General features: G+C 49.7%; 1 protein-coding gene across 1 annotated transcript in view; it reads left to right on the top strand.

Annotated features, from left to right (window-relative positions):
• PFAS (phosphoribosylformylglycinamidine synthase) overlaps positions 1-25783 on the top strand; it is an 89794-nt gene that overhangs the window by 29878 nt on the left and 34133 nt on the right. Inside the window, exons 10-20 of the mRNA XM_072920597.1 lie at positions 6676-6807; positions 7763-7785; positions 8476-8581; positions 10007-10080; positions 13212-13368; positions 15123-15184; positions 16483-16644; positions 19226-19339; positions 21714-21845; positions 22956-23186; positions 25078-25258. Coding sequence (XP_072776698.1) covers positions 6676-6807; positions 7763-7785; positions 8476-8581; positions 10007-10080; positions 13212-13368; positions 15123-15184; positions 16483-16644; positions 19226-19339; positions 21714-21845; positions 22956-23186; positions 25078-25258 — 1374 coding nt within the window. The remainder of the gene's footprint in view (positions 1-6675; positions 6808-7762; positions 7786-8475; positions 8582-10006; positions 10081-13211; positions 13369-15122; positions 15185-16482; positions 16645-19225; positions 19340-21713; positions 21846-22955; positions 23187-25077; positions 25259-25783) is intronic.

Here is a 25783-nt window from a genome sequence, read left to right as displayed (position 1 = left end):
TTCCCAAAATCCCAAAAACCCCAAAATTCCCACTGAAAAATCCCCCAAAACCCCAAAATCCCAAAATCCCGGCACTGATTCGGCAACCTGCTCATCCCCGGTGAGAATTCCCAAAAATTCCCAAAAATCCCATTGAAAAATTCCCAAAAACCCAAAAATACCACTGAAAAATCCCCAAAAATCCCAAAATCCCACTGAAAAATTCCCAAAAATCCCACTGAAAAATCCCCAAAAACCCCAAAATCCCGGCACTGCTTCGGCAACCTGCTCATCCCCGGTGAGAGAGCCCAAAAATTCCCAAAAATCCCATTGAAAAATTCACAAAAATCCCAAAATTCCGGCACTGCTTCGGCAACCTGCTGATCCCCGGTGAGAATCCCAAAATTCCCAAAATCCCGCTGAAAAATTCCCAAAATCCCACTGAAAAATTCACAAAAATCCAAAAAATCCCGGCACTGCTTCGGCAACCTGCTCATCCCCGGTGAGAGCCCAAAAATTCCCAAAAATCCCATTGAAATATTCCCAAAAATCCCAAAAATCCCACTGAAAAATCCCCAAAAACCCCAAAATCCCGGCACTGCTTCGGCAACCTGCTCATCCCGGGTGAGAAATCCCAAACATTCCCAAAAATCCCATTGAAATATTCCCAAAAATCCCACTGAAAAATCCCCAAAAACCCCAAAAATCCCATTGAAAAATCCCCAAAAACCCCAAAAACCCCATTGAAAAATCCCCAAAAATCCCAAAATCCCACTGAAAAATCCCCAAAAACCCCAAAAACCCCAAAATCCCGGCACTGCTTCAGCAACCTGCTCATCCCGGGTGAGAGACACAAAAATTCCCAAAAATCCCATTGAAAAATTCCCAAAATCCCAAAATCCCCAAAAACCCCAAAATCCCATCCCTGCTTCGGCAACCTGCTCATCCCCGGTGAGGATCCCAAAAAATCCCACGGAAAAATCCCCAAAAACCCCCAAAAACCCCAAAAATCCCATTGAAAAATTCCAAAAAATCCCAAAAATCCCACTGAAATATCCCCCAAAACCCCAAAAATGCCACTGAAAAATCCCCAAAACCCCAAAATCCCGGCACTGCTTCGGAAACCTGCTGATCCCGGGTGAGAATCCCAAAAATTCCCAAAAATTCCCAAAAATCCGATTGAGAAATCCCCAAAAATCCCCAAAATCCCAGTAAAAAATACCCAAAAACCCCAAAAATTCCCAAAATCCCACTGAAAAATCCCCAAAAACCCCCAAATCCCGGCACTGCTTCGGAAACCTGCTCATCCCGCGTGAGAGACACAAAAAATTCCCAAAAATTACAAAAATTCCCCCAAAATTCCCCAAAATTTGGGATCAGCGCCCCAAAAAACCCCAAAAACCGACCCTGAAAACCCTCAAATTCCCCAAAATCCCACGCAGAAACCCCCAAATCCACCCCAAAAACCCCTAAATCCACATCAAAAACCCCAAAAACCAATCCTAAAACCCCCAAACACCCCAAGAACCACTACATGGAACCCCCAAAATGCCCAAAATCCCCAAAAATCACCCCAGAAACACTGAAAATATCCCAAAATTCCCCAAAATTCCAAAAATTTGGTATCAGCACCCCAAAAAACCCCAAAAATCCCCCAGAAAAAGCCCAAAAATCCCCAAAAATTCCTCTGAGAAACCCCAAAAAACCAGCACTGCTTCAGCAACCTGCTGATCCCCGGTGAGAAATCCCAAAAAATCCCAAAACCCCCAAAAATCCCACTGAGAAATCCCCAAAAACCCCAAAAATTCCCAAAAATCCCATTGAAAAATTCCCAAAATCCCAAAAATCCCACTGAAAAATCCCCAAAAACCCCCAAATCCCGGCACTGCTTCGGCAACCTGCTCATCCCCGGTGAGAGCCCAAAAATTCCCAAAATCCCACTGAAAAATCCCCAAAAACCCCAAAAATCCCATTGAAAAATCCCCAAAAACCCCAAAAATCCCATTGAAAAATTCCCAAAATCCCCAAAAATCCCAAAATCCCGTCCCTGCTTCGGCAACCTGCTGATCCCCAGTGAGAATTCCCAAAAACCCCAAAAATTCCCAAAAATCCCACTGAAAAATCCCCAAAAACCCCAAAATCCCATTGAAATATTCCCAAAAACCCCCAAATCCCGGCACTGCTTCGGCAACCTGCTCATCCCGGGTGAGAGACACAAAAATTCCCAAAAATCCCATTGAGAAATTCCCAAAAATCCAAAATCCCGGCACTGCTTCGGAAACCTGCTCATCCTGGGTGAGAATTCCCGAAAATTCCCAAAAATTCCCAAAAATCCCACTGAAAAATTCCCAAAATCCCACTGAAAAATTCACAAAAATCCAAAAAATCCCGGCACTGCTTCGGCAACCTGCTCATCCCGGGTGAGGATCCCCAAAAACCCCAAAAATTCCCAAAAATCCCACTGAAAAATTCCCAAAATCCCACTGAAAAATTCACAAAAATCCAAAAAATCCCGGCACTGCTTCGGCAACCTGCTCATCCCCGGTGAGAATTCCCGAAAATTCCCAAAAATCACACTGAGAAATTCCCAAAAACCCCAAAAATCCCATTGAAAAATTCCCAAAAAACCAAAAATCCCACTGAAAAACCCCAAAAACCCAAAAATCCAGCTGAAAAATCCCCAAAAACCCCAAAATCCCACTGAAAAATTCCCAAAATCCCAAAATCCCGGCACTGCTTCGGCAACCTGCTGATCCCCGGTGAGAATTCCCAAAAATTCCCAAAAATTCCCAAAAATCCCATTGAAAAATTCCCAAAAATCCCGGCACTGCTTCGGCAACCTGCTGATCCCCGGTGAGAATCCCAAAAATTCCCAAAAATCCCATTGAAAAATTCCCAAAATACCCAAAAATCCCATTGAAAAATTCCCAAAAACCCCAAAATCCCCAAAAATCCCACTGAAAAATTCCCAAAAACCCCCAAATCCTGGCACTGCTTCGGAAACCTGCTCATCCCGGGTGAGAATTCCCGAAAATTCCAAAAAATTCCCAAAAATCCCACTGAAAAATCCCCCAAAACCCCAAAAATCCCGCTGAGAAACCCCCCAAAATCCCAAAATTCCGGCACTGCTTCGGCAACCTGCTCATCCCGGGTGAGAAATCCTGAAAATTCCCAAAAATTCCATTGAAATATTCCCAAAATCCCAAAATCCCCAAAAACCCCAAAAATCCCACTGAAAAATTCCCAAAAATCCCAAAAATCCCACTGAAAAATTCCCAAAAATTCCCAAAAATCCCCAAATCCCGGCACTGCTTCGGAAACCTGCTCATCCCCGGTGAGAGATCCCCAAAAATCCCAAAAACCCCAAAAATCCCACTCAAATATCCCCAAAAACCCCAAAATTCCCAAAAATTCCGCTGAAATATTCCCAAAAACCCCAAAATCCCGGCACTGCTTCGGCAACCTGCTCATCCCCGGTGAGAGCCCAAAAATTCCCAAAAATCCTGCTGAGAAATCCCCAAAAACCCCAAAAATCCCACTGAAAAATCCCCAAAAACCCCAAAATTCCCAAAATCCCGGCACTGCTTTGGCAACCTGCTGATCCCCGGTGAGAGAGCCCAAAAATTCCCAAAAATCCCATTGAAATATTCCCAAAAATCCCAAAAATCCCATTGAAAAATCCCCAAAAACCCAAAACCCCAAAAATCCCACTGAAAAATCCCCAAAAACCCAAAAAATCCCATTGAAAAATCCCCAAAAACCCAAAAAATCCCATTGAAAAATCCCCAAAAACCCCAGAATCCCATCCCTGCTTCGGCAACCTGCTCATCCCTGGTGAGAAATCCCAAAAATTCCCAAAATCCCATTGAAAAATCCCCAAAAACCCCAAAATCCCACTGAAAAATCCCCAAAACCCCAAAATCCCATTGAAAAATCTCCAAAAACCCCAAAATCCCACTGAAAAATCCCCAAAAACCCCAAAATCCCAAAAATCCCCAAAAACCCCAAAATCCCACTGAAAAAATCCCCAAAAACCCCAAAATCCCACTGAGAAACCCCCAAAAATCCCAAAATCCCGGCACTGCTTCGGCAACCTGCTCATCCCCGGTGAGAAATCCCAAAAATTCCCAAAATCCCATTGAAAAATTCCCAAAAATCCAAAAATCCCACTGAAAAACCCCAAAAACCCCAAAATCCCGGCACTGCTTCGGCAACCTGCTGATCCCCGGTGAGAATTCCCGAGAATTCCCAAAAATCCCAGTGAAATATTCCCAAAAACCCCAAAATCCCGGCACTGCTTCGGCAACCTGCTCATCCCGGGTGAGAGTTCCCAAAAATTCCCAAAAATCCCGCTGAAAAATCCCCAAAAATCCAAAATCCCGGCACTGCTTCGGAAACCTGCTCATCCCCGGTGAGAGAGCCCAAAATTCCCCAAAATTCCCAAAAATCCCACTGAAAAATACCCAAAATCCCGGCACTGCTTCGGAAACCTGCTCATCCCGGGTGAGAATTCCCAAAAATTCCCAAAAATTCCCAAAAATCCCGCTGAAAAATTCCCAAAAATCCCACTGAAAAATCCCCAAAAACCCCAAAATCCCGGCACTGCTTCGGCAACCTGCTCATCCCGGGTGAGAATTCCCAAAATTCCCAAAAATTACAAAAATTCCCCCAAAATTCCCGAAAATTTGGGATCAGCGCCCCAAAAAACCCCAAAAACCAACCCTGAAAACCCCAAAAATCCCCAAAATCCCACCCAGAAACCACCAAAAACCCCAAAAAAACCCCCAAAACCCCAAAACTCCCGGCACTGCTTCGGCAACCTGCTCATCCCTGGTGAGAGATCCCAAAAATTCCCAAAAATCCCATTGAGAAATTCCCAAAATCCCAAAATCCCGGCACTGCTTCGGCAACCTGCTGATACCCGGTGGGAATTCCCAAAAATTCCCAAAAATTCCCAAAAATCCCATTGAAAAATTCCCAAAAATCCCGGCACTGCTTCGGCAACCTGCTCATCCCGGGTGAGAGAGCCCAAAAACCCCAAAAATTACAAAAATTCCCCCAAAATTCCCCAAAATTTGGGATCAGCACCCCAAAAAACCCCAAAAACCAACCCTGAAAACCCCAAAAATCCCCAAAATCCCACCCAGAAACCACCAAAAACCCCCAAAAAACCCCAAAAACCCCACAAACCCACCCAGAATGCACCAAAAACCCCAAAAATCCCCCTGAAAACCCCAAAAATTCCAAAAATCCACCCTGAAAACCACCAAACCCAAAAATCCCACTGAAAAAGCCCAAAAAACCCCAAAAACCCCACCCAGAATGCGCCAAAAACCCCCAAAATCCCCCCAAAAACCCCAAAATCCACCCCAAAACTCCAAAACCCAAAAAAATCCACCCTGAAAACCCCAAAATCTCCCCAAAAACCCCCAAAACCCCCAAAATCACCACAGAAATCCCAAAAATCCTCCAAAATCCAAAAAAATCAGCCCAAATCCACCCCAAATCCCCAAATTTCCCCAAATTCCCCAAAAATTTGGGATCTGCACCCCAAAAAACCCCCAAAATCCACCCAGAAACTCCAAAATGACCCAAAATTGCCCAAAATTCCCCCAAAATCTCCCAAAAAAAAAATCCCCAAAATCCCCAAAAATTCTAAAAAAAATCCCAAAAATCCCCCCAAAATTCTCCAAAAATTCAAAAAATAATCCTAAAAAATTCCCCCAAAAATCCCTTAAAAATCTCCAAAATCCCAAAAATCCCCTCAAAATACCAAAAATTTCCCAAAATCCCCAAAAATTCCCAAAATCCCCAAAAAATCCCCCAAAACCCCCCAAAAAATCCCCAAAATTTGGAGATTTTTCCCCATTTTTTTCAGTTTTTTTCCCCATTTTTTTGAGATTTTTCCCAATTTTTGGCAAATTCCCCCAAATTCCCCCCAAAATCCCCAAAATACCAAAAAAAATCCCCCAAAATCCCCCAAATTCTGCATTTTTTCCCTGTTTTTTGGAGTTTTTTCCATCAATTTTTGGAGTTTTTTTCCTCAATTTTTTGAGGTTTTTTCCTATTTTTAGGGGAATTTTCCCAATTTTGGTTAAATTTCCCCAAAATCCCCCAAAATCCCCAAAAAAATTGTCAAAAATCCCCCAAAATCCCTCAAATTTTGGATTCCTCTCCCATTGTTTTGCGTTCTTTCCGCCATTTTTTTTGGCGTTTTTTTCCCCGTTTTTTGCCTTTTTTTGCCATTTTTTGAATTTTTTCCCCATTTTTTTTGGAGAATTTTCCCAATTTTGGTAAATTTCCCCAAAATTCCCCCAAAATCCCCAAAGAAATCCCAAAAAAATCCCTCAAATTTTGGATTTCCCCCCCATTGTTTTGCGTTTTTTCCGCCGTTTTCTCCCCGTTTTTCGCCGTTTTTTCGCCATTTTTTGGACTTTTTCCCCCTTTTTTTTTTTGTTTTTTCCCAAATTTGGCGTTTTTCACCCCAATTTGGGTTTCAGGGTACGAGCAGCCCTGGGAGGACCCGCAGGCCCCAAAAATCCCCCCAAAATCCCAATTTCTTGTTGTTTTTTCCCCGTTTTTTCCCCGTTTTTCGCCGTTTTTTCGCCATTTTTTCGCCATTTTTTGGAGTTTTTTCCCCATTTTTTTTTTGTTTTTTCCCAAATTTCGCGTTTTTCACCCCAATTTTGGTTTCAGGGTACGAGCAGCCCTGGGAGGACCCGCAGGCCCCGTACCCCTCGGCCTTCGCCCGGCCGCTCGAGGTGGCCATCGGCGCCAGCGACGGCGCCAGCGACTACGGCAACAAATTCGGGGAGCCCCTCCTGGCAGGTGCGATTTTGGGGGGAATTCCCCCGATTTTGGGACATTTTGGGATATTTTGGGGCGTTTTGGGACGTTTGGGGCGTTTTGGGATGATTTTGGGGTGATTTTTGGGGGAATTTTGGGGGAATTTGGGGCATTTTTTTGTGGGTTTGAGGAGAATTTTGGGGGGATTTTGGGGACAGTTTTGGGACATTTGGGATAAATTTTGGGCCATTTCAATTTTGGGACATTTGGGGACAATTTTGGGACATTTGGGGATGATTTTGGGAGGTTTGGAGACAATTTTGTGATGTTTTGGGACATTTGGGGACATGTTTGGGACATTTGGGGATGATTCTGGGACATTTGGGGATGATTTTGGGAGGTTTGGGGCGATTTTGGGGGATTTTGGCTGGAATTTTGGGGTGATTTTGGGGTGGATTTTTGGGTGATTTTGGGATGATTTTGGGTGGATTTGGGCTGGGATTTCAGGATGATTTTGGGGTGATTTTGGGGTGATTTTGGGTGGATTTTGACCGGGATTTTTGGGTGATTTTGGGTGGATTTGGACCAGGATTTTGGGGTGATTTTGGGGTGGTTTTGGGGTGAATTTGGGTGGATTTGGACTGGGATTTTTGGGTGATTTTGGGTGGATTTTGGGTGGATTTGGACCGGGATTTTTGGGGTGATTTTGGGGTGATTTTGGTTGGATTTGGACCCGGATTTTGGGGTGATTTTGGGGTGATTTTTGGGTGATTTGGGGTGGATTTTGGGGTGATTTTGGTGTGATTTTGGGTAGTTTTGGGGTGATTTTGGGTGTATTTTGGGTGGATTTGGACCGGGATTTTTGGGGTGATTTTGGGCTGGGATTTTTGGGTGGATTTTGACCAGGATTTTTGGGTGATTTTGGGTGGATTTTGGGGGAATTTTGACCGGGATTATGGGGTGATTTTGGGGTAATTTTTGGGGATTTTGGTGGCAGGTTTCGCCCGCTCCTTCGGGCAGGTGCTCCCCGGGGGGCCGGGCTGGGCTTGGGGCCAATTTTGGGGTGATTTTGGGGTAGTTTTGGATGTATTTTGGGTGTATTTTGACCGGGATTTTTGGGGTGATTTTGGGGTAATTTTGGGATGATTTTGGGTGATTTTGGATCATTTTGCCGCAGGTTTTGCCCGCTCCTTCGGGCAGGTGCTCCCCGGGGGGCCGGGCCGGGCTTGGGGCGGATTTTGGGTTGGATTTTTGGGTGATTTTGGGTGTATTTTGACCAGGATTTTTGGGGTGATTTTTGGGTGATTTTGGGCTGATTTCGGGCGGATCTTTGGGGGGATTTTTGGGTGGATTTGGACCGGGATTTTTCGGTGATTTCGGGGTGATTTTGGGTGGATTTTGACCGGGATTTTTGGGGTGATTTTGGGGTGGATTTTAACCAGGATTTTTGGGGTGATTTTTGGGTGATTTGGGCTGATTTTGGGGTGATTTTGGGTGATTTTAACCGGGATTTTGGGGTGATTTTGGGGGAATTTTGACCGGGATTATGGGGTGATTTTGGGGTGATTTTGCGGTGATTTTGACCGGGGTTTTTGGCTGATTTTGGGGTGATTTTGGGTGGATTTGGACCGGGATTTTTGGGGTGATTTTGGCTGATTTTGGGTGATTTTTCGGGATTTTTCCGCAGGTTTTGCCCGCTCCTTCGGGCAGGTGCTCCCCGGGGGGCAGCGCCGGGAGTGGATCAAGCCCATCATGTTCAGCGGCGGCATCGGAGCCCTCGAGGACGAACACGTCCGCAAAGAGCCCCCGGAGCCGGGTCAGAGCCCAGAAATGCTGAAATTACCCCAAAATCAACCCAAAAATTACCCCAAAATCAACCCAAAAATATCCCAAAAAATCCCAAAAATATCCCAACAATATCCCAAAATTAACCCAAAAATATCCCAAAAATAACCCGAAAACTACACCAAAAAAAATCACCCAAAAAGTCCAATATATACCCCAAAATTGACCCAAAAAAGTCCAAAAATTACCCCATAATTACCCCAAAACCTACCCCAAATCACCCCAAAAATTACCCCAAATCACCCCAAAACTTACCCCAAATCAACCCAAAAATATCCCAAAAATTACCCAAAAATAACCCAAAAATATCCCAAAAATAACCCGAAAAATACACAAAAAAAATCACCCAAAAAGTCCAATATATACCCCAGAATTCACCTGAAAATGTCCAAAACTTACCCCAAATCAACCCAAAAATTACCCCAAATCACCCCAAACCTGACCCCAAATCACCCCAAAACCTACCCCAAATCAACCCAAAAATATCCCAAATCAACCCAAAAATATCCCAAATCACCCCAAAAATGACCCAAAAATTACCCCAAATCACCCCAAAAATTACCCCAAATCAACCCAAAAATTACCCCAAATCACCCTGAAAATTACCCCAAATCAGCCTGAAAATTACCCCAAATCAGCCCGAAAATTACCCCAAAATTAACCCAAAAATTACCCCAAATCACCCCAAAACTTACCCCAATTCAACCCAAAAACGACCCAAAAATATCCCAAAAATAACCCGAAAAATACACCAAAAAAATCACCCAAAAAGTCCAATATATACCCCAAAATCCCCCCAAATTCCCCCAAAACCACCCCACAATTCCCCCAAATTTCCCCTAAATCCCCCCAAAATCCCCCCAAAATACCCCAAATCCTCCCAAATTCCACCCCAAATTCCCCAAATTCCACCCAAAATTCCCCAAATCCCCCCAAATTCCACCCAAAATTTCCCCTAAACCACCCCAAAATTTTCCCAAATTTCCCCAAAATTTCCCCAAATTTCCCCTTAATCCCCCAAATTCCCCCCTAAACCACCCCAAATTTCCCCCAAATTCCCCCACATTTCCCCCAAATTCCCCCAAAATTACCCCAAAATCCCCCAAAATTCCCCCAAATCCCACCCAAAATCCCCCAAATTCCCCCTAAACCACCCCAAAATCCCAAAAATCCTCCCCAAAATCCCAAATTTTCCCCAAAATCTCCCCGAAATCCCCCAAATTCCCCCCAAATTCTTCAAAATCCTCCCCAAAATCCCCAAATCCTCACCAAAAATCTGCCAAAATTCCCCCAAATTCCACCCAAAATTCCCCCAAATCCCCCCAAATTCCCCCAAATTTCCCCAAAATTCCCCAAATCCCCCAAAATTCCCCAAAATCCCCAAATTTCCCCGCAGGGATGTTGGTGGTGAAGTTGGGGGGTCCCGTCTACAGGATCGGCGTGGGGGGAGGGGCGGCCTCCTCCATCCAGGTGGGATTTGGGGGATTTTGGGGGAATTTGGGATTTTGGGGGAAAATTTGGGGGGTTTTTGGGAGGATTTGGGGGATATTGGGGAAAATTTGGGGGATTTTGTGGGGATTTTAGGGGAATCTGGGGTGGGATTTGGGGGAATTTTGGGGAAATTTTGGGGGGATTTGGGGGAAATTTGGGGAAAATTTGGGGTGGTTTAGGGGGAATTTGGGGGGATTTGGGGGATTTTGGGGAATTTTAGGGGAATTTTTGGGAAATTTGGGGGGATTTTGGGGAAGATTTGGGGAATTTCGAGGGATTTTGGAGGAATTTTGGGAGGACTTGGGGGATTATGGGGAAAATTTGGGGAGAATTTTTGGATTTTGTGGGGATTTTGTGGGGAATTTTTGTATTTCTTTGGAGAATTTGGGGAGTTTTGGATTTTGGGGAGATTTTGGGAAGAAATCTTGTATTTTTTTGGGGAATTTGTGAATGTTTGGGATTTGTGGGGATTTTTGGGGTGGAATTTCTGTATTTTTTGGGGAATTTCGGGTGGGATTTCTGTATTTTTTTGGGTATTTCGGGTGGGATTTCTGTATTTTTGGGAATTATGGGTGGAATTTCTGGGGGTATTTTTTGGGAATTACGGGTGGAATTTCTGGGGGTTTTTTTTGGGTATTTTGGATGGGATTTCGGTATTTTTTTGGGAATATCTGGTGGAATTTTGGTATTTTTGGGGGGAATTTCTGGTGGAATTTTGGTATTTTTTGGGAATTTCATGTGGAATTTATCTATTTTTTGGGAATTTCATGTGGGATTTCTGTATTTTTTTGGGAATTTCGTATGGAATTTCTGTATTTTTGGGAATTTCGGGTGGAATTTCTGTATTTTTTTTGGAATTTCTGCTGGAATTTTGGTATTTTTTGAGGAATTTCATGGTGGAATTTCTGTATTTTTTTGATATTTTGGGTGGAATTTCTGTATTTTTTGGGGATTATGGGTGGAATTTCTGGGGGTATTTTTTGGGAATTTCGTGTGGAATTTCTGTATTTTTTTGGGAATTCCGGGTGGAATTTCTGTATTTTTGGGAATTTCGAGTGGAATTTCTGTATTTTTTGGGAATTTCGTGTGGAATTTCTGTATTTTTTGGGAATTCTGTATGGAATTTCTGTATTTTTTGGGAATTTCGTATGGAATTTCTGTATTTTTGGGAATTTCGGGTGGAATTTCTGTATTTTTTGGGAATTTCGTGTGGAATTTCTGTATTTTTTTTTAATTTTGGGTGGGATTTCTGTATTTTTTTGGGAATTTCGGTTGGGATTTCTGTATTTTTTTGGGAACTTCGGCTGGAATTTCTTTATTTTTTTGGGAATTTTGGGTGGGATTTCTCTATTTTTTTGGGAATTTCGTATGGAATATCTGTGTTTTGGGGAATTTCAGGTGGGATTTTTAGGGTTTTTTGGGAATTTCCTGTGGAATTTCTGTATTTTTTGGGGAATTTCATGTGGAATTTCTGTATTTTTTGGGGAATTTCGGGGTGGGATTTTGGTATTTTTATGGGTATTTCGGGTTGGATTCCTGGGGTTTTTTTGGGAATTTCGGGTGGAATTTCTGTATTTTTTTGGGGAATTTCGGGTGGAATTTCTGGGGTATTTTTTGGGTATTTCGTGTGGAATTTCTCTATTTTTTTGGGTATTTCGTGTGGAATTTCTGTATTTTTTTGGGTATTTCGGATGGAATTTCTGTATTTTTTTGGGTATTTTGGGTGGAATTTCGGTATTTTTTTGGGTATTTCGTGTGGAATTTCTGTATTTTTTTGGGAATTTTGGGTGGAATTTCTGTATATTTTAGGGAATTTTGGGTGGGATTTCTCTATTTTTTTGGAAATTTCGTGTGGAATATCTGTATTTTGGGGAAATTCAGGTGGGATTTTTAGGGTTTTTTTGGGAATTTCAGGTGGAATTTCTGAGGGTATTTTTTGGGGAATTCTGGGTGGGATTTCTGTATATTTTGGGGGAATTTCGGGTGGAATTTTGGGGTTTTTTTTTGAATTTTGGGTGGGATTTCCGTATTTTTTTGGGAATTTCGGGTGGAATTTCTGTATTTTTGGGAATTATGGGTGGAAATTCTGGGGATATTTTTTGGGAATTCCAGGTGGGATTTCGGTATTTTTTTGGGAATTTTGGGTGGAATTTCTGGGGTTTTTTTTTTGGAATTTTGTATGGAATTTCAGTATTTTTTTGGGAATTTCGTGGAGAATTTCTATGTTTTTTTGGCAATTTCAGGTGGAATTTCTGGGGTTTTTTTTTTTGGAATTTCAGGTGGAATTTCTGTATTTTTTTGGGAATTTCGGGTGGAATTTCTGTATTTTTTGGTATTTCGTGTGGAATTTCTGTATTTTTTGGGTATTTCGGGTGAAATTTCTGTATTTTTTGGGAATTTTGGGTGAAATTTCTGTGTTTTTTTGGGAATTTTGTGTGGAATTTCTTTATTTTTTTGGAAATTTAGTATGGAATTTTTGTATTTTTGGGAATTTCAGGTGGGATTTCTGTATTTTTTTGGGGAATTTCGGGTGGAATTTCTGGGGTATTTTTTTAGGTATTTCGGGTGGAATTTCTCTATTTTTTTGGGTATTTTGGGTGGAATTTTGGTATTTTTTGGGAATTTCAGGTGGAATTTCTGAGGGTATTTTTTGGGAATTTTGGGTGATATTTCTGTATTTTTTGGGAATTTCGGGTGGGATTTCTGTATTTTTTTGGGAATTTCGTGTGGAATTTCTGGGGTTTTTTGAGGAATTTCAGGTTGAATTTCTCTATTTTTTGGGGAATTTCAGGTGGAATTTTTAGGGTTTTTTGGGAATTTCGGGTGGGATTTCTTTATTTTTTGGGAATTTCGGGTGGGATTTCTATATTTTTTGGGGAATTTTGGGTGGGATTTCTCTATTTTTTTGGAAATTTCGTATGGAATATCTGTATTTTGGGGAATTTCAGGTGGGATTTTTAGGGTTTTTTGGGAATTTCAGGTGGAATTTTGGTATTTTTTGGGGTATTTTGGGTGGGATTTCTGGGGTATTTTTTGGGAAATTTGTGCGGAATTTTGGAATTTTTGGGAATCCCGTCTGGAATTTCTGTATTTTCGGGAATCCCCCCCAGGTGCAGGGGGACAACGAGGCCGAGCGGGATCTGGGGGCGGTGCAGCGCGGGGACCCCGAGATGGAGCAGAAACTGAACCGGGTCCTGAGGGGCTCCATCGAGAGCGGCACAAAAAACCCCGTCAGCTCCATCCACGACCAGGGCGCCGGAGGGAACGGTGACATTGGGGACATCGGGGACACTGGGGGGGTTGGGGACATTGGGGACAGTGGGGACATTGGGGGGGTTGGGGACAATGGGGACATTGGGGACATTGGGGGGATTGGGCACATTGGGGACAATGGGGACATTGGGGACATTGGGGACATTGGGGACACTGAGGGGACATTGGGGACATTGGGGACATTGGGGATATTGGGGACATTGGGGACATTGGGGATATTGGGGACATTGGGGACATTGGGGACATTGGGGACATTGGGGGGGTTGGGGACATTGGGGACATTGGGGACATTGGGGACATTGGGGACATCGGGGGGACATTGGGGACATTGGGGGACATTGGGAACCCCGTCAGCTCCATCCACGACCAGGGGGCCGGAGGGAACGGTGACAATTGGGGACATTGAGGGGACATTGGGGACATTGGGGTCATTGGGGACAGTGGGGGGATTGGGGACATCGGGGACATTGGGGACATTGGGGGACATTGGGGGGACATTGGGGGGATTGGAGGGATTGGGGACATTGGGGACATTGGGGGGATTGGGGACACTGGGGACATTGGGGACAGTGGGGACATTGGGGACATTGGGGACATTGGGGTCAGTGGGGACATTTTGGGACATTGGGGACATTGGGGACAGTGGGGACATTGGGGACATTTGGGGACATTTGGGGGGATTGGGGACATTGGGGGGACATTGGGGATGTTGGGGGGATTGGGGACATCAATGGGGACATTGGGGACATTGGGGACATTGGGGACATTGGGGGGATTGGGGACATTGGGGACATTGGGGACATTGGGGACATTGGGGACATTGGGGGGATTGGGGACATTGGGGACATTGGGGACATTGGGGACATTGGGGGACATTGGGAACCCCGTCAGCTCCATCCACGACCAGGGGGCCGGAGGGAACGGTGACAATTGGGGACATTTGGGGACATCGGGGACATTGGGGACATTGGGGGGGTTGGGGACATTGGGGGGATTGGGGACATTGGGGGGATTGGGGACATTGGGGACATCGGGGACATTGGGGGGATTGGGGACATTGGGGGGATTGGGGACATTGGGGACATTGAGGACATTGGGGACACTGAGGGGACATTGGGGACAGTGGGGACATTGGGAACCCCATCAGCTCCATCCACGACCAGGGGGCGGGCGGCAACGGTGACAATCGGGGACATCGGGGACAGTGAGGGGACATTGGGGACATCGGGGACATTGGAGGGATTGGGGACATTGGGGACATTGGGGACACTGGGGACATTGGGGACATTGGGGGGATTGGGGGACATTGGGGACATTGGGGACATTGGGGACATTGGGGACATTGGGGGGACATTGGGGACATTGGGGACATTGGGGACATTGGGGACATTGGGGGGGTTGGGGACATTGGGGGCATTGGGGACATTGGGGACATTGGGGACACTGAGGGGACAGTGGGGACATCGGGGACAGTGGGGACATCGGGGACATCAGAGGGGTTGGGGACATTGGGGACATTGGGGACATTGGGGGGGTTGGGGACATTGGGGACATTTGGGACATTGGGGGGGTTGGGGACATTGGGGACATCATTGGGGACATTGGGGACATTGGGGACATTGGGGGGATTGGGGACATTGGGGACATTGGGGGGACACAATGGGACAAGTCCATGGTGTCAGGTTGTCCCCACTGATGTCCCCACCGATGTCCCCACTGATGTCCCCAATGTCCCCAACTGTCCCCAGGCAATGTCCTCAAGGAGATCTCGGAGCCGGCCGGAGCCGTCATCTACGCCAGCCGCTTCCAGGTCAGTGTCCCCAGTGTCCCCAAGTGTCCCCAAAATGTCCCCAATGTCCCCAATCCCCCCCGATGTCCCCAAACCCTTTAACCCTTTCAATCCCATGATGTCCCCAATGGACTTGGTGGCACTTTGGTGGCCTTGGTGACACTTTGGTGGCCCTGGTGACACTTTGGTGGCCCCGGTGGCAGCTGGGTGACCCCACCCTGAGCATCCTGGAGCTGTGGGAGGGGTCTGAGTGTCCCCAATGTCCCCAATGTCCCCAATGTCCCTTTAACCCTTTCAATCCCATGATGTCCGCAATGGACTTTTTGGCACTTTGGTGGCTCTGGTGGCACTTTGGTGGCCCTGGTGACACTTTGGTGGCTTTGGTGGCAGCTGGGTGACCCCACCCTGAGCATCCTGGAGCTGTGGGAGGGGTCTCAGTGTCCCCAATGTCCCCAATGTCCCCAAACCCTTTAACCCTTTCAATCCCATGATGTCCGCAATGGACTTGGTGACACTTTGGTGGCTTCGATGGCAGCTGGGTGACCCCACCCTGAGCGTCCTGGAGCTGTGGGAGGGGTCTCAGTGTCCCCAATGTCCCCAATGTCCATTTAACCCTTTCAATCCCGTGCTAACCCCAATGGACTTGGTGACACTTTGGTGGTCTTGGTGACACTTTGGTGGTCTTGGTGACACTTTGGTGGCCCTGGTGGCACTTTGGTGGCCCCGGTGGCAGCTGGGTGACATCACCCTGAGCATCCTGGAGCTGTGGGAGGGCTCTCAGTGTCCCCAATGTCCCCAATGTCCCCAATGTCCCTTTAACCCTTTCAATCCCATGATGTCCCCAATGGACTTTTTGGCACTTTGGTGGCCCTGGTGACACTTTGGTGGCCCTGGTGACACTTTGGTGGCCCTGGTGGCAGCTGGGTGACCCCACCCTGAGCATCCTGGAGCTGTGGGAGGCTCAGAATGTCCCCAATGTCCCGAAACCCATTAACCCTTTCAATCCTGTCCTAACCCCAATGGACTTGGTGACACCTTGGTGGCCTTGGTGGCACTTTGGTGGCCCTGGTGACACTTTGGTGGCCCTGGTGGCAGCTGGGTGACATCACCCTGAACATCCTGGAGCTGTGGGAGGCTCAGAATGTCCCCAATGTCCCCAATGTCCCGAAACCCATTAACCCTTTCAATCCTGTCCTAACCCCAATGGACTTTTTGGAACCTTGGTGGCCTTGGTGACACTTTGGTGGCCCTGGTGGCACTTTGGTGGCCCTGGTGGCACTTTGGTGGCCCTGGTGACACTTTGGTGGCCCCGGTGGCAGCTGGGTGACCCCACCCTGAGCATCCTGGAGCTGTGGGGGGCCGAGTACCAGGAGTCCAACGCGCTGCTGGTGCGGCCCGAGGCGCTGCCGCGGCTGCGGCTGTTGGCGGAGCGGGAACGGTGCCCCATGAGCGTGGTGGGGACGGTCACCGGGGACGGACGGGTGAGGGACAGAGAGGGGACAGAGAGGGGACAGTGGGGGGGTTGGGGACATTGGGGACAGGGGGGACATTGGGGGATTGGGGACAGTGGGACATTGGGGACATTGGGGACATTGGGGGGATTGGGGACATTGGGGACATTGGGGGGACACTGAGGGGACATTGGGGACATTTGGGGATTTTGGGGACATTGGGGACATTGGGGGGATTGGGGACATTGGGGGGGCTTGGAGAACATTGGGGACATTGAGGACAGAGGGGACATTTGGGACATTGGGGACAGTGGGGGGATTGGAACATTCGGGACATTGGGGACATTGGGGACATTGGGGACATTGGGGAAATTGGGGACATTTGGGAGGATATTGGGGCATTTTGGGGACATTGAGGACTTTGAGGACATTGGGGACATTGGGGACATTGGGGGGATTGGGGACATTGGGGGGATTGGGGGGATTGGGGATATTGGGGCATTTTGGAGATTTGGGGACATCTGGGGACATTGGGGACATTGGGGACAATGAGGGGATTGGGGACAGTGGGGACAGTTGGGACAGTGGGGGGATTGGGGACATTGGGGGATTGGGGCATTTTGGGGATTTGGGGACATTTGGGGGATTTTGGGGCATTTTGGGGACACTGGGGACAGCAAGGGGACATTTGGGGACATTGGGGGATTGGGGACATTGGGGACATTGGGGACATTGGGGGATTGGGGGTTTGGGGACAGTGGGGACATTGGGGACATTGGGGACAGTGGGGACTTTGGGGGGATTGGGGACATTGGGGACATTGGGGACATTGGGGACATTGAGGACATTGAGGACATTGGGGACATTGGGGGAATTGGGGGGGTTGGGGACATTGGGGACATTGGGGAGATTTGGGACATTTGGGGGGGATTTGGGGGACATTGGGGACATTGGGGACATTGGGGACATCGGGGGGATTGGGGACATGGGGGGGATTTGGGGCATTGGGGACATTGGGGACAGTGGGAGGATATTGGGGCATTTTGGGGACATTGAGGACTTTGAGGGGACATTGGGGGGACAGTGGGGACATTGGGAACATTGGGGACAGCGAGGACAGAGGTGACAGAGGGGACATTGGGGACATTGGGGACATTGGGGACATTTGGGGACAGTGGGGACATTGGGGACATTGGGGGGATTTGGGACATTTGGGGACATTGGGGACATTGGGGATTTTTGGAGGGATTTTTGGGGGGGTTTTTGGGGTGGTTTTGGGGTGTTTGGGGCCCATTTTTGGGGTAATTTTTGGGAGGTCTTTGGGTGGTTTTAGGGTGTTCGGGGCTGATTTTTGGTGGGATTTTTGGGGTGTTTGGAATCGATTTTTGGGGGAATTTTTCGGGGGTTTTGGGGTGTTTGTGGTGTTCAGGAGCTATTTTGGGGTAATTTTTGGGGTGGTTTTGGGTGATTTTTGGGGGGATTCTTGGGTTGTTTTGGGGTCTTTGGGGCCGGTTTTTGGTGTAATTTTTGGGGTGGTTTTGGGGTGTTTCGGGTGATTTTTGGTGTATTTTTTGGGGTGTTTTGGGGTGTTTGGGGCTGATTTTTGGGGTGGTTTGGGGTGGTTTTGGGGCGTTTGGGGTTGATTTTTGAGGTGATTTTTGAGGTGATTTTTGGGGTTATTTTTGGGGATTTCGGGCTGCTCCTGGGGCTTTTTTGGAGTTGATTTTTGGGGTGATTTTAGGGTGTTTTTGGGGCCAAATTTTGGGGAGATTTTTGGGGTTTTCGAGGTAATTTTGGGATGGATTTTTGGGGTGTTTTTCGGGATTTCTGGGCTGATTTTGGTCTCATTTTGGGGTGATTTTTGGGGTGATTTTGGATTTTTTGGGGTAATTTTGGGATGGATTTTCAGGGATTTCTGGGGCTGTTTTTGAGGTGGTTTTGGCCTGTTTTTGGACTGTTTTGGGTTTGATTTTTGGGGTGATTTTGGGGATTTCTGGGATTGATTTTGAGATGGTTTTGGGGTGTTTTTGGGCTGTTTTGGGGTTGATTTTTGGGGTGATTTTTGGGGATTTCTGGGGCTGTTTTTGAGGTGGTTTTCGGGTGGTTTTGGGCTGTTTTGGGGTTGATTTTTGGGGTGATTTTTGGGGATTTCTGGGGCTGTTTTTGAGGTGGTTTTGGGGTATTTTTGGGCTGTTTTGGGGTTGATTTTTGGGGTGATTTTTGGGGATTTCTGGGGTTGATTTTGAGGTGGTTTTGGGGTTGATTTTTTGGGGTGATTTTTGGGGATTTCTGGGGTTGATTTTGAGGTGGTTTTGGGGTGTTTTTGGGCTGTTTTGGGGTTGATTTTTGGGGATTTCTGGGGTTGATTTTGAGGTGGTTTTGGGGTATTTTTGGGCTGTTTTGGGGTTGATTTTTGGGGTGATTTTGGGGTGTTTTTTTGGGGTGATTTTGGGGATTTCTGGGCTGGTTTGGGTCTCATTTTGGGCTGATTTTTGGGGTGATTTTTGGAATTTTGGAGGTAATTTTGGGATGGATTTTCAGGGGTGTTTTTGAGGTTTTTTTGGGGTGTTTTTGGGGTGTTTTGGGGTTGATTTTTGGGGTGCCCCCCCAGATCGTGCTGGTCGATGACCGGGAGGCGCCGGTGCCCGAGGGGGGGTCCCACGAGGGTCTCCCCACCCCCGTCAACCTGGAGCTGGAGTGGGTGCTGGGCAAGATGCCCCAAAAGGTGAGCGGGGACCCCAAAATCCAACCCAAAATTTGGGGGGGAGCCCCAAAATGGGACCCCAAAAATGGCCCCGAAATTTGAGGGGGAAGCCACGAAAAAGGACCCCAAAAATGGACCCAAAATTCGGGGGGGAGACCCCAAAAAGTGACCCCAAAGATGGCCCCGAAATTTGGGGGGAAAGCCCCAAAATGGGACCCCAAAAGATGAGTTCGGATCTCAAAATCTGACCCGAAATTTGGGGGAGAAGCCCGAAAAAGGGACCCCAAAAATGGCCCCGAAATTTGGGGGGGAAGTCCCAAAATGGGACCCCAAAAATGGCCCCGAAATGGCCCCAATGACATTTTGGGGTCCCCCTGGTGACATTGGGGTCCTGGTGACACTTTTGGGGTCCCCCCGGTGACATTTTGGTGTCCCCAGGAGTTCGCGCTGTCCTGGTGACATTTTGGGGTGCCCCAATGACATTTTGGGGTCCCCGGTGACAATTTTGGGGTGCCCCAATGACATTTTGGGTCCCCTTGGTGACATTTTTGGGGTCCCTGGTGACATTTTGGGGTGCCCCAATGACATTTTGGGGTCCCCTGGTGACATTTTGGGGTCCCCTGGTGACATTTTGGGGCCCCCCGGTGACATTTGGGATCTCGGTGACATTTTGGGGTCCCCGGGTGACATTTTGGTGTCCCCAGGAGTTCGCACTGTCCTGGTGACATTTTGGGGTGCCCCAATGACATTTTGGGGTCCTGGGTGACATTTTGGGGTGCCCCAATGACATTTTGGGGTCCTGGGTGACATTTTGGTGTCCCCAGGAGTTCGCGCTGTCCCGGTGACATTTTGGGGTCCCTGGGTGACATTTTGGGGTGCCCCAATGACATTTTGGTGTCCCCCCTGGTGACATTTTTGGTGTCCCCAGGAGTTCGCGCTGTCCTGGTGACATTTTGGTGTCCCGGTGACACTTTTGGGATCTCAGTGACAATTTTGGGGTCCTGGTGACACTTTTGGGATCTTGGTGACACTTTTGGGGTGCCCCAATGACATTTTTGGGTTCCCGGTGACAATTTTGGGGTCCCCCAGTGACATTTGGTGTCCCCAGGAGTTCACGCTGTCCTGGTGACATTTTGGTGTCCTGGTGACCTTTCAGGGTCCCGGTGACACTTTTGGGGTCCCTGTGTGACATTTTTGGGGTCCGCAGGAGTTCGCGCTGTCCTGGTGACATTTTGGGGTGCCCCAATGACATTTTGGTGTCCCCCCTGGTGACATTTTGGGGTCCCCCAGTGACATTTTGGGATCTCGGTGACACTTTGGGGTGTCCCTGTGACATTTTGGGGTCCCCGGGTGACATTTTTGGTGTCCCCAGGAGTTCGCGCTGTCCCGGTGACATTTTGGGGTGCCCCAATGACATTTTTGGGGTCTCGGTGACAATTTGGGGTCCCGGTGACATTTGGGGTGTCCCGGTGACATTTGGGGTCCCCCCGGTGACCTTTGGGGTCCCCCCAGTGACTTTTTGGGGTCCCTCTGACAATTTTGGGGTCCTGGTGACAAATTTTGGGGTCCCGGTGACATTTCGGGGTCCCGGTGACATTTTGGGGTGCCCCAATGACATTTTGGGGTCCCCTGGTGACATTTTGGGGTCCCCTGGTGACATTTTGGGGTCCCCTGGTGACATTTTGGGGTGCCCCAATGACATTTTGGGGTCCCCGGGTGACATTTTGGGGTCCCCCGGTGACATTTTGGTGTCCCCAGGAGTTCGCGCTGTCCTGGTGACATTTTGGGGTCCCAATGACATTTTGGGGTGCCCCAATGACATTTTGGGGTCCCCCCGGTGACATTTTGGGGTCCCGGTGACAATTTTGGGTCCCCTTGGTGACATTTTTGGTGTCCCCAGGAGTTCGCGCTGTCCTGGTGACATTTTGGGGTGCCCCAATGACATTTTGGGGTGCCCCAATGACATTTTTGGGGTTCCCCCGGTGACATTTTGGTGTCCCCAGGAGTTCGCACTGTCCTGGTGACATTTTGGGGTGCCCCGGTGACATTTTTGGGTCCCCTGGTGACAATTTTGGGGTCCCGGTAACATTTGGGGACCTCCTCTGACATTTTGGGTTCCCAGTGACATTCTGGGGTGTCCCTGGTGACATTTGGGGTCCCCCCGGTGACATTTTGGGGTGCTGATGGCATTTTGGGGTGCCCCAATGACATTTTGGTGTCCTGGTGACATTTTGGGGTGCCCCAATGACATTTTTGGGGTCCCAATGACATTTTGGGGTGCCCCAATGACATTTTGGGGTCCCCCCGGGTGACATTTTTGGTGTCCCCTGGGTGACATTTTGGTGTCCCCTGGGTGACATTTTGGGGTCCCCTGGTGACATTTTGGTGTCCCCAGGAGTTCGCGCTGTCCCTGGCTCCCCTGCCCCGCCGCCCCCTGAGCCTCCCCCCGGGGCTGTCGGTGCCGATGGCGCTGGAGCGGCTCCTGCGGCTGCCGGCGGTGGCCAGCAAGAGGTACCTGACCAGCAAGGTGGGTGCCACTGTCACCTGTGTCACCTGTGTCACCTGTGTCACCTGTGTCACCTCCCCCTGTCATCTGTGTCACCTGTGTCACCTGTCTCACCTGTGTTACCTGTGTCACCTCCCTTTGTCACCTCCTGTGTCACCCCAAACCCAACCATGGCCAGCAAGAGGTACCTGACCAGCAAGGTGGGTGGCACCTGTCACCTGTGTCACCTCCTGTGTCACCTCTGTCACCTCCTGTGTCACCTGTGTCACCTGTGTCACCTCCTGTGTCACCTGTGTGTCACCTGTGTCACCTGTGTCACCTCCCTGTGTCACCTGTGTCACCTCTGTCACCTGTGTCACCTGTGTCACCTGTGTCACCTCCCTGTGTCACCTGTGTCACCTCCCTGTGTCACCTGTGTCACCTCTGTCACCTGTGCCACCTCCTGTGTGTCACCTGTGTCACCCCCACCCGTGGCCCCTTTTATGTCCCCCCAATGTCCCCAATGTCCCCCCAATATCCACAGTGTCCCCAACCCCCCGATGTCCCCAATATCTCCAATGTCCCCAATGTCCCCAAACCCCCAAATGTCCCCAAATCACCCAATGTCCCAAATATCCCAAATATTCCACATGTCCCCCAATGTCCCCAACCCCATAATGCCCCCAATGTCCCCAATGTCCCCAATGTCCCCAATGTCCCCAATGTCCCCAACATCCCAAATATCCCAAATGTCCCCAAATGTCCCCAATGTCCCCAATGTCCCCAATGTCCCCAACCCCCCCAATGTCCCCACCCCCCCAATGTCCCCAATGTCCCCAGTGACCCCAATCACCCCAATGTCCCCAATGTCCCCAATGTCCCCAACGTCCCCAACCCCCCCAATATCCTCAATGTCCCCAACCCCCACAATGTCCCCAACCCCCCCAATGTCCCCAATGTCCCCAATGTCCCCAACGCCCCCAGTGTCCCCAACCCCCGCAATGTCCCCAAACCCCCAACCCCCCCAATGTCCCCAATGTCCCCAATGTCCCCACTGTCCCCAATGTCCCCAAATCCCCCCAATGTCCCCAAATCCCCCCAATGTCCCCACTGTCCCCAATGTCCCCAATGTCCCCACTGTCCCCGTGGCAGGTGGACCGCTCGGTGACAGGGCTGGTGGCCCAGCAGCAGTGCGTGGGTCCCCTGCACACGCCATTGGCCGACGTGGCCGTGGTGGCCCTGTCCCATTTTGGGGACACCGGTGCCGCCACCGCCATCGGCGAGCAGCCGATCAAGGGGCTGCTGGACCCCGGCGCCGGCGCGCGGCTGGCGCTGACCGAGGCCCTGACCAACCTGGTGTTCGCCAGGGTCACACACCTCAAGGTGGCACTTGGGGACACTGGGGACATCTGGGGACATCGGGGACATTGGGGGGATTGGGGACATTGGGGGCGTTGGGGGCGTTGGGGACATTGGGGGCATTGGGGACATCAGGGGGATTGGGGACATCTGGGGCTCTGGGGCGCTGGCCGAGGTCATCACCAACCTGGTGTTCGCCAGGGTGACACACCTCAAGGTGGCACTTGGGGACATTGGGGACATTGGGGACATTGGGGACATTGGGGACATTGGGGACATTGGGGACATCGGGGAGGTTCAGGACACTGGGGATATCAGTGGGATTTGGGAGATTTTGGGGATTTTGGGGTATTGGGGACATCGGGGGCATTGGGGACATTGGGGACATTGGGGGGTTGGGGACATTGGGGACATTGGGGGGTTGGGGACACCGTGGGGTGGCGGTGGCAGCGGGGGGAGGTGACAGGCGGTGGCACTGACCTGTCCCCTCCCCCGTCTCTCTCTCTCTCTCTGTGTCCCCTTTGGCTGTGGCACCTGCGCGTCCCTCTGCGTGTCCCCGATGTCACCAACGTCCCCAATGTCACCAATGTCCCTGATGTCACCAACATCCCCAATGTCCTCAACTCCCCCAACCCCCCCAATGTCCCCAATGTCCCCAACACCCAAAATGTCCCCAATGTCCCTGACATCCCCAATGTCCCTAATGTCCCCAATGTCCCCCAATGTCCCCAATCCCTTAAATGTCCCCAATGTCCCCAAATGTCCTCAATGTCCCCAATCCCCCAATGTCCCCAATCCCCCCAATGTCCCCAATGTCCCGGCTGTCCTCTCTGTCCCCAATGTCCCCAATGTCCCCACTGTCCCCAATGTCCCCAATGTCCCCAATGTCCCCAATGTCCCCAATGTCCCCAATCCCCCAATGTCCGCAATGTCCCCAATCCCCCAATGTCCCCAATGTCCCCCCAATGTCCCCAATGTCCCCAATGTCCTAATGTCCCCACTGTCCCCAATCCCCCAATCCCCTGGCTGTCCCCTGCTGTCCCCCATGTCCCCAATCCCCCCAATGTCCTCAATGTCCCCAATCCCCCAATGTCCCCACTGTCCCAAATCACCCCAATCCCCCCAATGTCCCCAATGTCCCCAATGTCCCCAATGTCCCCAATGTCGCCAATGTCCCCAATGTCCCCAATGTCCCCAATGTCCTCAATGTCCCCAATGTCCTCAATGTCCCCAATGTCCCCAATGTCCCCAATGTCCCCAATGTCCCCAATCCCTTCTATGTCCCCACTGTCCCCAATGTCCCCAATGCCCTCAATGTCCCCAATCCCCTCGCTGTCCCCAATGTCCCCAATGTCCCCAATCCCTTCAATGTCCTCAATGTCCCCTCAATGTCCCCAATCCCCCAATGTCCCCAATCCCCCACTGTCCCCAATGTCCCCAATGTCCCAAATCCCTTCAATGTCCCCAACGTCCCCAACGTCCCCAATGTCCCCAATCCCCGCAATGTCCCCAATCCCCCCAATGTCCCCAATGTCCCCAATCCCTTCAATGTCCCCAATCCCCCAATCCCCTCGCTGTCCCCTGCTGTCCCCACTGTCCCCAATCCCCTGGCTGTCCCTGCTGTCCCCAATCCCCTGGCTGTCCCCACTGTCCCCAATGTCCCCAATGTCCCCAATGTTCCCAATGTCCCCAATGTCCCCAATCCCCCCAATGTCCCCAATGTCCCCAATCCCCCAATCACCCCAATGCCTTCAATGTCCCCAATCCCCTCGCTGTCCCCACTGTCCCCAATGTCCCCACTGTCCCCAATCCCCTGGCTGTCCCCACTGTCCCCGTGTCCCCAATGTCCCCAATGTCCCCAATGTCCCCAATCCCCTGGCTGTCCCCGCTGTCCCCGTGTCCCCAATGTCCCCAGGACGTGAAGTGCTCGGGCAATTGGATGTGGGGCTCCAAGGTGGGCGCGGAGGGCGGGGCGCTGGTGGCCGCGTGCCAGGCGCTGGTGGCACTGCTGCGCCGCCTGGGCGTGGCCGTGGATGGCGGCAAGGACTCGCTCAGCATGGCCGCCCGCGTGGGCAGCGACACCGTCATGGCGCCCGGTGAGCGCGGGGACACGGGGACAGCAAGGGGTTGGGGACATTGGGGACATTGGGGGGATTGGGGACATTGGGGACATTGGGGACATTGGGGGGTTTGGGGACATTGGGGACATTGGGGGGATTGGGGACATTGGGGACATTGGGGGGCTTTGGAGAAGTGGAGGGGATTGGGGACATTGAGGGGTTGGGGACATTGGGGACATTGGGGACATTGGGGGACATTGGGGGACATTGGGGGGATTGGGGACATTGGGAGATTGGGGACATTGGGGACATTGGGGGACATTGGGGGACATTGGGGGGTTGGGGACATTGGGGACATAGAAGGGATTGGGGACATTGGGGACATTGGGGACGTTGGGGGGTTGGGGACAGTGGGGACATTGGGGACATTGGGGACATTGGAGGTTTGGGGACATTGAGGACATTGAGGACATTGTGGGGACATTTGTGACATTTGGGGACATTGGGGGTTTGGAGACGTTGGGGACATTGGGGACATTGGGGACATTTGGGACATTGTGG

The sequence above is a fragment of the Taeniopygia guttata genome, chromosome 32 (genome assembly GCF_048771995.1).
Source record: "Taeniopygia guttata chromosome 32, bTaeGut7.mat, whole genome shotgun sequence".
NCBI lineage: Eukaryota > Metazoa > Chordata > Aves > Passeriformes > Estrildidae > Taeniopygia > Taeniopygia guttata.
This window is presented reverse-complemented; position numbering and strand designations above follow the sequence as displayed.